Source organism: Oratosquilla oratoria, chromosome 7, assembly GCF_046742065.1.
Source record: "Oratosquilla oratoria isolate Oo_2021 chromosome 7, ASM4674206v1, whole genome shotgun sequence".
In the NCBI taxonomy this organism is placed as follows: Eukaryota; Metazoa; Arthropoda; class Malacostraca; order Stomatopoda; family Squillidae; genus Oratosquilla; species Oratosquilla oratoria.
This window is the reverse complement of record NC_134783.1, coordinates 43,541,049-43,555,433: the sequence shown is the minus strand read 5'-3', so window position 1 is coordinate 43,555,433 and position 14,385 is coordinate 43,541,049. Positions and strand designations below refer to the sequence as shown.

Genomic DNA, 14,385 nt, shown 5'->3' with positions numbered 1-14,385 from the left:
TTAGTTATCGCACCTGCTTCGATTCAATAGGAGCCTCGCCCATCCTCTCCGACACACACTGCCACAACTGATGTTCTTTGCCTTTTTTCTGAAGTTACGGGTGTCCGACCTATAACTCTCACTACTATGGGTACTAAATAAAAATTATAATGTAAAAAACATATCAATTCTACTCACCGTATCAAAAGTTTCACACAACTCTTCGACTTGTTCGTCCAAGAACGCGACCGTACCCTTCTCCGAAGCCATTTCGCCAGACTGGTGATTGGAGGCCACTCTCTGCTCCAGTATCTTTTTGTAATCCTCTACGATGCTTTTGCTCTTCATTATTAATTATTCTGTTTAAAATATACTTTAAAACTTGATATATTTTTTTCGAATATATTATGTACGTATTCTGCTCACAAAATATAAAGTTACGTTTTTACAAGTCTTTAACTTGTCAAGTTGAAGTACGCATGCGCAGAGCGCGATGTTTACAGGATGACAGAGTGGCGGCAAGTGCGAAGGAAGCAAACGACCAACCCACTCTTCATTGCTAAGGGAACTCCCCAACGACCTCCTCCCACGCTTAGAAATAGAAATACATCCCTGGAGAGCGGAGATTAGCCAAACCCATGAGTACATCCGTATGCGCAAGTTCTTTCACAGGTTATTCACGAGCAAATTTTACTTTGACCCAAGAGAAATTAACAAATTCCACAGTTACTTAGCGTACAGAACCTAATACTAGTGCATATACTTATTTTTTCTTTATCTTAAGAATCTGTATGCCTATGGAATGTTAGTGATAACTGTAAATGTAGTTCAGGTAATGGATAAGTAGTATGTATGCATAGGCTTTTAATACTCAGAAAACTACGTTATAGTATGACAGAAAACAATAAATCAGTTGCGTATACGCACACAAACGTACATTACTACAAAACCAAATCCCCAACTGTGTATATTTAGGTCACATTGCGATACTGGATGATTGCCATTTCTCATAGGATAATAATAATAACAATAATTCGATTTGGCATTGAATCAATATACATGAAGTGCAGATAATGACAAGAACACATAGTTCGAAATAACAATTACAATTATCGAGGATAACACAAAAAGCATATAAGCTTATTTCCATTATATTAAACCTACACACTTAAATCTAATTTGCGTAACCTAACCCAGATATACCTAACCAACCAAACTAAATTTAGTTTTAATGTCTAGAATGAAATATGAGCAAGTTTTGTACTAAAGTTTATCACAAACAGGACACGAGATGTCCTTTTATTCACGAGATAGAGTGGGGAAGGACTTGGTGTGATTCGATGATTTATTTTTATTAGCATCATTATTATTATTTTGAATTTTCATTATTAATATTGTTGTTGTTGTTATCATAATTTATATTATCATTATGGTAAATTACGACACCATCCCCCTTGCTTTGTAAACAGTACACAATGTTCGATCAGTATTTGACAATACTATATCCTAAAATAACCTAACCCAACCTAAACTTGACCACAGGCCTAAAAAGAAATAGAAAATGACGATGAAATATGTATTATTGACCTCTTTACCTTTCCCACGTACATGATATGCATTTTCATCCATTTCTTCTATAAATTTCATGTTGGGTGTTTTCATAAATAGCTGTCCCTTAGTTTTCCTTTCTGACTCTCATGTGCCTATTTCCTTCATCTCCTTTGTAGGGAAAGTATTGTAGGTTAATTGGATTCTCATCCGTAAATTGTGGCAATATTATTTCTATTTTGGGCGTCGCCAAGCTAATTATATTATTCTCGTGGACCTTTTCCGATTGGCCAAGGGACTGTGATAATGTAACAATGTTAATGCATGTACTGTAAGCGAGAACCTGCCTGACGCAGGTGTGAGCTCACACGTGAAGATTCAGCTTGTTCGACATCGTGATTCATCAGCCTTTCTTCCCGCTGCTGCGCATTCCGTGAAACGCAGACAACGACTGACTTTGCGCGGGAGGGAGTGGGGATGGCGGGGGAGGCTCCATTTACCTGGATGTCGTTAGAATTGCAACGTTTTTTTGAGATTTGCTGACGCATTCGTATGACTGTAATTTTTTTTTTTTTTTTTTTTGCTAGTGCATCCGTAAGACTATGACAACACATGTATGATTGCCTCACGCGCGCTGCGAGATGGCTTCATATCACCTATGTTAAACATTGCTCGTCAAAGTAACTGTACAATATGTGCGTCATTCTCTCAAACTATCATACCTAGCGTGTCTATGTGTGTGTGTGTACTTACCTAGTAGTGCACGGCCTGGATTATTTCCTCCAAATTGTAACACAAATTGACGCACCCATTTTCTTCAATTGTTTGCTAGGCCCTCTTAATGTTCTTCGATTCTAATAGTACGAAATCCTGTTTTTCTGTTACTTTATTCATTCTGGAGATTATCATATCAACTCGCTCTCTTGAGTATGTGTGCATATGTGTCTCTATGTTCATGATCTTTCCCTCTCCATCGCCATCGCCTCCAAACCAACTTATTATACGCCTTTTGATTGTCTCGGATCAAATCAACGATTTTTGTTTATTTTGTGACTTTCTTGGGGTTACAGGTGGCTACAGCACTTATTCATTCATCCATTTATATTTATTACAGGCCTTTCGGCATCAGAACACCGGCTGAAGCTGCACCACCTAGTACAATACTTGATAGCAATAATGTAACAAACTTTCGTGCTCACTGACGCAAACTGCAGAAATCTTTCCCAACGAGTCTCGCCCCCCCCACCCCCAACTATATTTCAGAACAATTGTACTAACCAAACCCTCTTTGACACAGTCAGTGATCATCATGGAACGTGTGAAGAAATACCGTCACAATATCTTGGTGGTGGTGGGGTAAGGACCTTACATGTATCCGAATCCGGGGGACCTGTTAGGAAAGAATTCTTCCAGGCCTCGCCTCGCTTCGCCTGCGTAGTTAGGCATTCACACAGCTGCTGCCTCCATCTTGAACGAATGACGTCATACATTCGGCGTATCCGGTGCGTTGTACCACTTCCGACTAACCCATAGAGGGAGGTTCCCTAAACTGAATAAAATTGTGAATGACGTTGTAGCATTTGAAGAAGTGGAATCGACTGGAGTATTGACGATTTTATTACCCCAGGAGAAGTCTCGAGATGGCTGGGACCTAGACTTGTCGCTATTCCCCAGCTGATTAAAATCACCTGGCGGGGGACCTTAATAAGTCGGTTGAACAATTCGGTTGAACGTTTTTGTTTCAAATCGAGGTGCGTTGACATCGCGCGTCTTAATGCGTAGCTATCTTTTCGTCATCCAGGAGGTGCTCAGATGAGAGGGAGGGTGGGAGGGGTGTGGAGTGTATTAGGGATGAAATGGGTGGGAGTGTTTTTATGCCTTTCCCTTTTTGGCTACCTCCCTTGAAAGGGGGAGCCTTGGTATATGTATGTATCTTTTCGTCTCTCGTTTGAAGTCCAAGTCAGGGTCAATTATATTTTGCTAATAAACCTTTCTTTGTTGTTCTGCAAGCCTAATTTATTTGTAATCACTTTAACCATAATGAAACTGTCGTATATGGAAATGTGATGTACAATAAACATATTTTTGGTAACCCAAGGGGGCAAATTGAAGTGTCCGAGTGTTACCTGTATTAGTAACGAGTGTGGGATCAAGACACATACATACAGATACCAAAAGCTTTTTCCCCCTACACGAGGGGTAGCCAAAAAGAAAAAGGGCATAAAAACCACTCCCACCCATTCCATCTATATATTCCACTCCCCGCCACCCTCCTTCTCATCCTGGCACCTTCTGGATGACGGGTCATCCCTGCATCCTGTCCACTGCCCTGGGTCAGAAGCAGTAAGAAAAAAGACAGGAAGAAAAAATTATTCTTAAAACAGATTATTGGGGCCTGAAAAGATACACCGTGCAGACCAACAGAAGATTCGATGAACATTTGAGGAAGAGAAAGATACGTGGAAAAAGAAATTGACAGAAGATCTGCTATAATGAATCGTAAAAAGGAGGCTGAAAAGAAAACAAAGAAAACTCCTAAGCCGACGGCGGTTAAAGAAGCCCCGAAACGGTTTCTGATGAGATGGATCAAATCCTTGACCACACGAACAACGACACTGTGAGATGTGACGTTATTAAAGAAGAGTTGCCATCAATCTCTCAAGAAAAGGAGTCGGATAACCATCAAGAGGTTGAGGAAGACAACGTTAACAGATAATGAAAGGTACCGTCTAGAAAAATTAGCACTTAAGGAAGAGAGAAAAAAGAACAGCTGGCCTTAGGTTGCACGCAAGGAAATTAGATTGATGAAAAAAAGAAGCCAATCTAAAGGGCCATTTACACGGTCGAACAGTTTGACAAACCGGGTTTGTCAGGCAAGTGTTTGAAGTGATGTTTGACCGTGTGAATGGGGTTTTTGGTCGTCAAACACGTTTGTCGATCGTTTTTGACAACCAAATACCCTATTCACACGGTCAAACATCACTTCAAACACTTGTTTGACAAACCGGGTTTGTCAAACCGTTTGACCGTCTAGAAAAAGACTTGAAAAGATTAGCTCCGGCAGAGAGGCTATCCTAGAGAAACTACTAAAGGCGAGAGTTAACAGGCGATAAAGAATGGTGGTTTGCCAGATTTGACGAAAGAAGAGGTGGCAGGTATTACAGATATAAAAGCGTACAGAACGTAACGTAAAACAGTCCACTAAATCAGTCATACGAGTTGCAAGGTTACAAATTTTCAATTTAGGGATATTGGGGGAAGTAACATGTAAATTATGTGGAGCTTTGCTTTGGAAAAAATGAGAACAGGTACGTGTGTCATACGGGCAGGCTAGGACCAGGAGGTTGTCGGATTTGGGCAGTGAAATCAAGGGGTGATATGACAATTCTTCTCTTCATGGGAAGGATTGCCTTTGCGCGGGTGATTTTAGGCAGATACTCCCAGTTATCAAAGGAAAAGGGAAAAAAAATATGAACTTAGATACTGTGTCAAGAAGAGAAAATGGACATCCTGACTTCTGTATATATCCGCAGGCTCTCCTTCCATCCTTCCCCATGAGCTGAAACTCAAGATGGGTCGTATAGTCATGACAATATATAAGACCTCCCATTATATGTAATGGCAGTCGCATAATGATCACCAATTCGGGTAAGAACATAATGGTAGGCAAGATTTAAAGTGGTGAAACAGAAGGCAAGTTATGATACCCAGGATAATACTTGAAGCAGTTGATTCTCCCGTACATTTCAAGAGAAGGCAGTTTCCAATACAGTTAAGCTATGCTCCCGCGATAAACAGGTCGCAGGGGCAAACGCTTAAATATTGCGGACTTTTTCTGGACTTTGCACACGGCCAGCTTCTAACAATACTATCAAGAAACTACTGTTTAGCGTTATCTACCAAGAGCTATTCAAGGCAGAACCAGAAGGTATAGAAGAAGCCCCTACAACGAAGTCTCCCGTAAAAGTTGAGTTTGGGTGAAAAGAAAAAACAACAAATACAAATAGAGAGGAGGAGCCGGCACTAGATCCCTCTCCGATTGGCGAACTCACTGAAGAGCAGGCTGAAGCAATGATCCTCCCAGAATACATTCTTCGGGTAGAATCCGAAAGATAAGGATCCTTGACTTCATAAATGACATGGGTGAATTCAAGACACAACAAAAGGTAAATGCGCGTCAAGATGAACTAAACCAAGAACTCAGAAAGAAGATGGACAGTATCCTAGAACTCCTTATGCCTTTACCTTAAAAAACAAAAATACGTATGCACCAGCTTAGATGACTCGGATGTTAGCGTATGTTAGCCCCAAGAAAACAACGACGTTTAATACTCCATGAAAATAACACAATAAAAAATAAATAAATAAATAGAGTAACAATAATAAAATGTATACCGTTCTTTTATTTGCTGAACATTAGAATATTAGGGTTATGTGTTTAAAGGGCCAACGGCCTTTGCACGAAGCGCCCGCATGCGAAGCGAGCATCGTTGCACCCCAAGGCCCACGACGTAGCCGGCGCTTGTACATATATACAGTATATATATATATATGTGTGTGTGTGTGTGAATTTCTTACCTGCGTCTATCAAGAGATCTATCAATATACATTTTTCCCCATGTGCTTTTTCCCAGTTTCATATTTTTTAGAGCAAATTCTACTTCCTTTGTAATCTTTGGTACACTACTAACGTCTATAGATAAATTTACTGACTGAACTACGGTCTTCGATGAGTAAAGCTCTTGGTAAAATTCTACTCTTTTTACCATTCTGTCTCTGTATTTAATGATCTCTCCATTTCAGTTTTTCAAACATATCATTTACCGTCTTTCTAAAGCATGTCTGCGCTCGGTCCCTTTAATACTTTTACCTTTCCGAATAGTTACCTCTATTTCATTCGTGTTGCTCTTTCTTTTCTCTGATCTCTGCCTTTTGCCGAGAAGCTTTAGTTCTACTCTTTCTATCTCGTCTCTCCTGCTTTTCATCTGCACGGTCCCTCTTCTTTTGTCATTTGTAACTTTGGACTATTTTTTTTCTAATTATTTTTGTACTTCCCACTTTCTCTGTAGGTTCCTTAATGATATTCACTAAATTCAAAATCATGTCTTCAATGGAGTCCTCGTTAGTTCTTAGAGCTTCTAATCTATTTTTAATTTCTAATTGAATTTTCTTATTATCCTTCACCTTCGCAAGTATTTTCTTTTTTAGAACTAGTTTATTTCTCTCGGCTCTGAAATTGGATTTAGCTGTGCAACCTACCATTCTACGGTCACTACCTATGTTGACTTTATGTATGACCGTAACATTGTTAACGCTCTTGTTTTCGCCTCCTATTATGAAGTCTACTTCGTTCTTTGTTGTTCCATTTGGACTTTTCCAGGTCCATTTACGACATACACGATTTTGGAAGAAAGTGTCCATTATCTTCATGTTGTAGTTCTCTGCAAATTTGACTAACATCTCGCCTCTCATTTCTTTCACCTACTCCAAACTTCCCAATGCACGACTCATCTCCCATCTTTTTCCCCACTTTAGCATTAAAGTCGCCTATTACCAACGTGTACGTACTTTTTTCTTGATCCATTACCTGATTTAAGTCATCATAGAAGGACTCAATTTCATCGTCTGAAATATGTAAAGTTAGTGCATAAACCTGAACTATTTTTAGAGTGTACCTTTTACACAGCCAAATCACAATCCAAGCTACCCTGTCTGATAAACTACTGAACTTGACTACATTACCAACAACCTCTCGGTTTATCAAGACTCCTACTCCACTAGATCTTTCTTTGTCCTTACCTCTATAGTAGAACAGGTGGTGACCATCTTGTCATTGCATCAGCTTTTCTTCCACTCTTCAGACTTCGCTCAGTCCTACGATGCCCCACTTGATGTTATATAGTTCTTCCATTAAACTCTCCAGCCTGTTTTCTTGTGAGAGGGTTCTTACGTTGTAAGTATAGACCTTCATTTTCTTCATGTTTAATGTCCAAGACTTGCATCTCCTTGGCCAATGCTTAATCACATTCGGTGGCACACTGCCCGTAAGCACACAAAGCAATGCGGTTGGACATTTAGGAGACGATGATCCAATAGGAACGTCCGGTTTTGTATTGGTCGTGTTATTCATTGTGCTATGAAGGGATTTTGGCAGTAATTTCACCTTGCCAACTGGTTTCTGGTGAGATATTTCTCTGGTGTTACTTTATTCATTATATTCGGTGAAGCCCTATATATCTATAGGCCCTATAAGGAAATTCTATGTTCGCCATCAATTTGCAGTGTGTCCTGCGACTGTGTGTGTGTGCGTGTATGTGAGCTGCTCTTTGATCTTTCTTACAAAACCTGTTCGATATGGGTGACCCTACAGAGATTTCCTCTCTACCGACATAGCTTTTGTAATCATTAAGATTGTCAAGCCAGCCTATCCACCACGTCAAGGTGTCAACTCTTAGATAGGAAAGAAATTCATATTAAGATAGCTCAGTTGTACACCCAATGCTTGTCAAGAAAGCGTTCCTGAATCCTGGTGCAATGCTATAATTATTTTGCTTAAAAAAAAGGAGACCAGAAAGACCTTAGTAACTACCGACCGATTAGGTTGTTATCAAATGTATATAAAGTATTCTCCAAGATCCTTACAAATAGATCAAGTCAGGTTTTAGATGTAAACCAACCGAGAGAACAGGCAGGCTTTAGAAGCGGATATTCGACACTAGATCATTTGCAGGCGATGAACCAACTAATCGAAAAAACGACAGAATACAATATACTCGTACTTCTTTGTTTAGTTTTTATAGATTACGAAAAGGTCTTAGACTCGGTAAACAAATAGCAATACTAAACTCTTTATGTAAGCAGAGTACAAACGAACATATTGTAAGAATTCTAGAGAAGATTTATGCGAAAGGTAACAAAGGATTACAAAGGCGGAGCATACAGAAAATATCAAAATCGAGAAAGAAGTACGCCAAGGCGATACAATTTCACCCAAATTATTTACAGCTTGCTTGGAAGAGATTTTCAGAAGATTGAGTTGGGAAGAGAAGACGAATATTTGAACCACCTAAGATTTGCTGATAACAGTATTCTTATTTCAGAAAGAGCAGAAGACTTGCAAGATAGAGTGATCTGAACAAGGAAAGCCTCAAAGTAGGTTTAAAAATCAATAAGACCAAAATCAAAGTAATTTTCAACATGAAAGCTCAAAGTAAAGAGATTATAATTGAAGGTGAGAGTCTTGAAGAAGTTGAAGAGTACAATTATTTACGCCAGATGGTGAAAGTGACCAAAGATCATGATAACGAAATAAAAAGACGTATTACAACAGGTTGTAAAGCGTTTGGTAAGTATAATAAAATCCTAAGAGGGTCTCTACCTCTATGTCTGAAAATTTACAATCAATGCATTCTGCCAACAATAATCTATGGGTGTGAGACTTGGAAACTGACGAAGGCGATGGCGACAAAGATAAGGACTGCACAGAGAAGAATGGAGAGATCAATGATGGGGATAACGCTGAGAGAGCGAAAGAGAGTAAGTTGAGTGAGAGAGCAGATTAGAGTGAAAGATATTGTGCAGGCGGTAAAAGAGGAAGTGAAATTGGGCAGGTAAGTTGGTGCGAACGACTGATGAACGATGGGGCGTGTTACTGAGTGGACGCAGCGAGATGGGGAGCTTGGAAGAGGGAGACCAGACAGGTTGAGAGAAGTTTGCAGGAGTGACGTGGCAGAGGTTGGCCCGGTCATGTGAATCATGGAATGCTATGAAGGAGGCCTTTGTTCAGCAGTGGACTCAGGATGGCTGAATTCATTATAAATATATATATATATATATATATATATATGTGTGTGTGTCTTTTACATGTACAAACGCAAACGAAATAAAAGTAACATAATTATACTAATATTACAGTTTCTCGTTTAACAAAGGGAGGAAGCCTTTCCTGCGTATGATAAGGGACGAGATTTTCCTCCTTGTCATTCTGTCACATCGCTATTATGATTCAGTTTTCATCAGTAATATCTAAGAGATTAGTAACCCAGCTGTACATGCCCAGCTGGATTTTACAGGAAAGGCTGTATGCATAGCATCTTGCCTATTCTATCATTATTTTCAGTCAATTTGTTATATCTATTTATTTATTCATTTTAGTTCTTCATCTGGTAACCGGTTGTTCTATATTATGTGGAAATGTCACGTTTTCTATATATTGTTCCCTATGAGCACGCGCTGTCATTTGTTATCGACACAGCAGTGTGTAGTTATGCACTGTTAATACATGTCTGATTCACTTTCTGTTAATTTGTTTTTGAGAGTTTGTGTGTTGTGTGGGGGGTTTTAATTTTCCCATTGTTGTTTTCATAGCGTTATTGCATCTTTCATAATTATGTATTTCTTAATAGAAGGATAATGGCGTGTCGCATCACTATGAATATAATAAATAAATAAATTAATAATTGAATAATTTTTTATGTAAACATTCAGGACATAACTGAATAACCACCATTAGTTCCTGCTTTATCAGTCTTTTTTTGTGGCGCAGCTGATCGATGTATATTATGATACAATATAAATTGCAAGAACTATTAGTATACGCAAAATAATCTTAATCCAGAATTAGCACTGCAATCTCGCACATCATTAATTAAATGTGGGAATCAGCATTGTCGATCTTCCTCGCTCGCAAGTCGACAAAACTATCGAATTCAACCCGATTTTCTGGTTGATATCAATTCCTTAAAAAATCAACACATGGGATAAAGCAGGCGTGTTCGAGATTATTTCATAACATCGATAGTTTTCATAATAGTTTATATAAAGTAGACACATTTAAATGCTGGTCAGCATGATTTAGCAATTTGAATAATCCAACAATTGAATCTTAGGCCGAACATCAGCGCATTGGCGCAGCAGTCCTACACAACAATACTGAATGCAGGAATTCAAATTCAAAAAGCCGCAGGCTTGGATGTATTTGATACTAACACATACAAACTACCAAAGCCCAGCGAGAGAACAAAAACAACACAAAGAACGAAAACAAAACCCAGGGGGCAAAACCACTTTGACCAACGACATCCGAGCTGTTCTCGAAACCCAGCTTCATCATCGATGAGATGTCATCAAAACCGCCAACGAACTATGGCAACAAACAAGAGCTACTGATTAGATCAAATGCATAGTTCTTACACATTTATATCAAATTATAATATAAAAACAAACAGCACTTTAAAAGTATTTAGTTGATATAGAAACTTTCTCTTTTAGGAATTTAACGGAAGTACTAAACAAAGTCGACAGTCGACAGCGCCTGAGCCATACCCCTTCCGACCTCTCACTGATAGCCACATCCACCGGACAAAAAACTATCACTGCATATGCATACCCAGTATTATTCACTTCTTCCGGATGTTGACGTCAATACACATAGCTGGGAAATAAGTCCGCTCTAAAAAACACAAAGAAATTTTATATCCGGTGACATGGAGCTTTGTACTCAAAAGAAATGAGACATTTACTCTCGCTCCGCGTTTGACCTTGGAACTGAACGGTACATGTCACTGCCGCATTTGATATGACAATACATAATCTATCTACCATAACAGACACACCTGCCTTCTGAATACTATGTTCATATCGTCTTTAGATTTTGCAGTTAATATATGATGGCTGTGTAAATGAACAAATTGTAGAATTAACCGGAAGGAAGAATATAAGCATGGAGGTAGGAGTGCCCGTGCAGGATATACGAACACAGGTATGGCAATGGGCGAGTGAGAAGGTGGGGGCACTGGCATGTTTTAGCAGTGTAGGTGCAGGAGGAGGAGGAGGGGAATGGCAGGGGTGAGGTGGAGTTCCTGCCGAAATAATGTGGGAAATATCGTATACTATGAAAAGAGGAAGAGAAGCTATGTGGAAATGCACAAGCAAGTTACATAAGCTTGCGGACAGGGAGAGTGGTGGACAAAAGAATTGATGGTGTACGAAGAGAGAGAAATTGTTAACATGCTGATCACGTTTTCCGCAACCGTTTTCCTTGTAGCAGCATTCGAACGCAAACGAAATTTCTTCGTTAAATTATATATAATCAAAGAATTGCCCAGGGCATATTTACACCTTCGATTAAGCTACTCTGTTTTGACTAGCATTAGACGTTTATACCCAAATATGTGTCAGATCATGGGAGTAAGTGAGTAACAATGATTACCTTCTCGAGTTTCATTACTTGTGAATCCGTTATGCCACAATACCCAACAACAGTCCCTGGAAGTCTGGAACGTCTAAGTCAATGGAGAGAGAGAGAGAGAGAGAGAGACTCCTGTCTGTTGCGAAGGACCAGTCAAGGCAGCCTATAACGTCAATATCCTGACGTACTTTGTGTTTTTCTAATGTCAGACGGTTTTGTTCAACTGAGAGGAGTACTTCGTGCCAACCAGGATCACCATTACAGTATCAACCAGACGAAAATCTAAAAAGTGCGTCACAGGTGAAGGAGGCCACATGAATAATTGCCTGCGATCATATTTAAATACTTTAATGTTAAAAATAATTCCTGAGTTTACAAAATTACTCCTGTATACTAAAGGATTCATCATCATCGTTGGAAACTTTGTTATCTAGTAAATTCTATTAGTTAGTCTTTCGCGAATATTTGTAGCATACGTAAAATCATTTTTTCTCACAATGATGAGAATAGCAGAACTAGCAGCACATATTAAACATTTTCGTAGTTAGATGGCACTGCCTTGGCTGCACATCTTGTGTGACTGATCGGGTGAAACATGCCTTTCGGAATGCAACAAAAATAAACAAAGCCCAACGCAGGAGACGAAAATATATATATACACATATATTTCCCGGGAGAAAATAGTGTTAGTCCTTTCTTTCACACAGAAGATGCACTCACAGCAGGGCCGTAGCCAGGAATTAAATTTGGGGGGAGGGGGGGCTGCCGCTGTACTGTGCTGACACACACACACACACAGAATTATGTAGGGGATGGAAGTTCTTGATAGAGATGACCTATTAAAATGTGACAAAATAGAAACAAGAGGACACGCAAAGAAATTAAAGAAAGACAGTTACAGTAGAGACCTGGGGCCGTATACACAAAACTTTTTTGTTAGCCTTAACAATCTCTGCTAGCTAACAGAAAACCACTAAAAGTTATACACCAATGCTTAACTAACAACTGTTAGCTAGCAAACAGTTGTTTGTCAAGTACCGCTAAACAGCGCTGAACTTAGCAGCTTATGAACATGTAAATGGACGTATTATCAAAAATTGCACACATAAAACAGTGTTATTAATGCAGTTGTTCAGAATTTATTAATAAAGTATCATGATAGCACATAGATATCGTATGTATGGGTTTTTAGAAGTACTTATTAACCAACGACAGATATTTTTGGACGAAGGCGCATTGTACAGGCGGCCGTGCCACAGACAAATCTTCCGACAGAAGACTCAACAATAATTTCAGAGGACATAGACATGGCAGAAGAAACACAGAAAAAGAAAAGGAAGCCAAACTGGTCACAAGAGGAAACACTCCTCTTGATCAACGTGATTATGGAGAAAAAATAATAATAAATGGGCGATTCAAGCCAAGTTTAAACCACAAGGATAAGAGGGAGGCATGACAAAGCACGTTGATGCTATGGTATTGTTTTCTGTTTACATATAAATGTTCATCGACACTTGGAGCCCCAATTCTAATGTTTGTGCCATCTATGGTACCCACAACACTGGGAAACCTACAGTTTTCCATGAACTCTGCTTGTTTTACTTGCACTTCTTGGCGAGTCAATAGGAATTTTACAAACTGAGTTACAGTATCTGGTTCTGATAGTGCATCAATTGTTTGAGTAATGACACGGCTGATTGATGCTTGCGAGGTCCCAAATTCGTCACTGCTGCATTTTACCTGTGGCTAAATATCATAGGGTAATTGCCACCTTCGTCTCAGGACTCAGTGGTCGATTCCGTTCTGTTCGGGATTGAAGTTTGTCCCTCACTAAATCAGCCATTTTTATTATACCAGCACGGTTCATTCTGAAGCGTTTGATGAGTTCGTCGTCATTGTACTCGTTAAATATGTCCCGTCGCTGTCGATAAACTCGCAGTCATCTTTTTAGTTGTTGTTGCTCCGCCATCTTCTCTACTAACAGGAACTTGTTAAGAGCTTAATAGTCCTCCTCAGCACTTTTATCTTAACAGTACTTTTAAGGCCCTAACAAGTTTTCTGTATCACTGTTAGTGCTTAACAGCTAAATGTTAGCCTTAACAGGAATTTGTTACCCTTAACAGCTATTTGTTAGTGCTAACAAGTTTTGTGTATACGGCCCCTGAAAAAGAACAGTTTCCCGCACAGAGTGATCGATGTCTGGAACGGGCTGAACAGTGAAACAGTAAATGCCAGAAATATACACGAGTTTAAAAGTAAACTGGACGTGGAGAGACACGAAAACGGGTTACAACGAGCATAGCTCCCGTCCCGTAAAATACTAGGTAAAAAAACACACACACACACACATATATATACATATAAACAAAGACATCATATATCACAAATTCATCATAAACCTTGCTTATTCTTTGTAAGTTTCCCGGTGGTGTATTTATAATACTTTAGAGTAAAAATCAATTTGGGGGCTAATTGGATTTTTGGGTGCTAAGCCCACCCCGTGGCTACGGCCCTGACTCCCAGCATTCAATATTTATAGGATATTTGTACAGGCAGACATAAGAGTAAGAATGAGAGGTAGAGTATTTAAAGTCATAACGGAGGGAAGAAAACATGGAGAATGATGTAGAAATAATACAAAAATGACAAGAATATAGAAATATATGGGC

At 39.2% G+C, this 14,385-nt stretch overlaps 1 protein-coding gene across 1 annotated transcript in view; it reads right to left on the bottom strand.

Annotated features, from left to right (window-relative positions):
• The window catches only part of Fim (plastin-2 fimbrin), a 129,615-nt gene extending 129,110 nt beyond the window's left edge, over nucleotides 1–505 (bottom strand). The window contains exon 1 of the mRNA XM_076188160.1: nucleotides 178–505. Within this exon, the coding sequence (XP_076044275.1) occupies nucleotides 178–327 (150 nt within the window). The 5' untranslated portion in view covers nucleotides 328–505. The remainder of the gene's footprint in view (nucleotides 1–177) is intronic.
• Nucleotides 506–14,385: the final 13,880 nt, after the last annotated feature.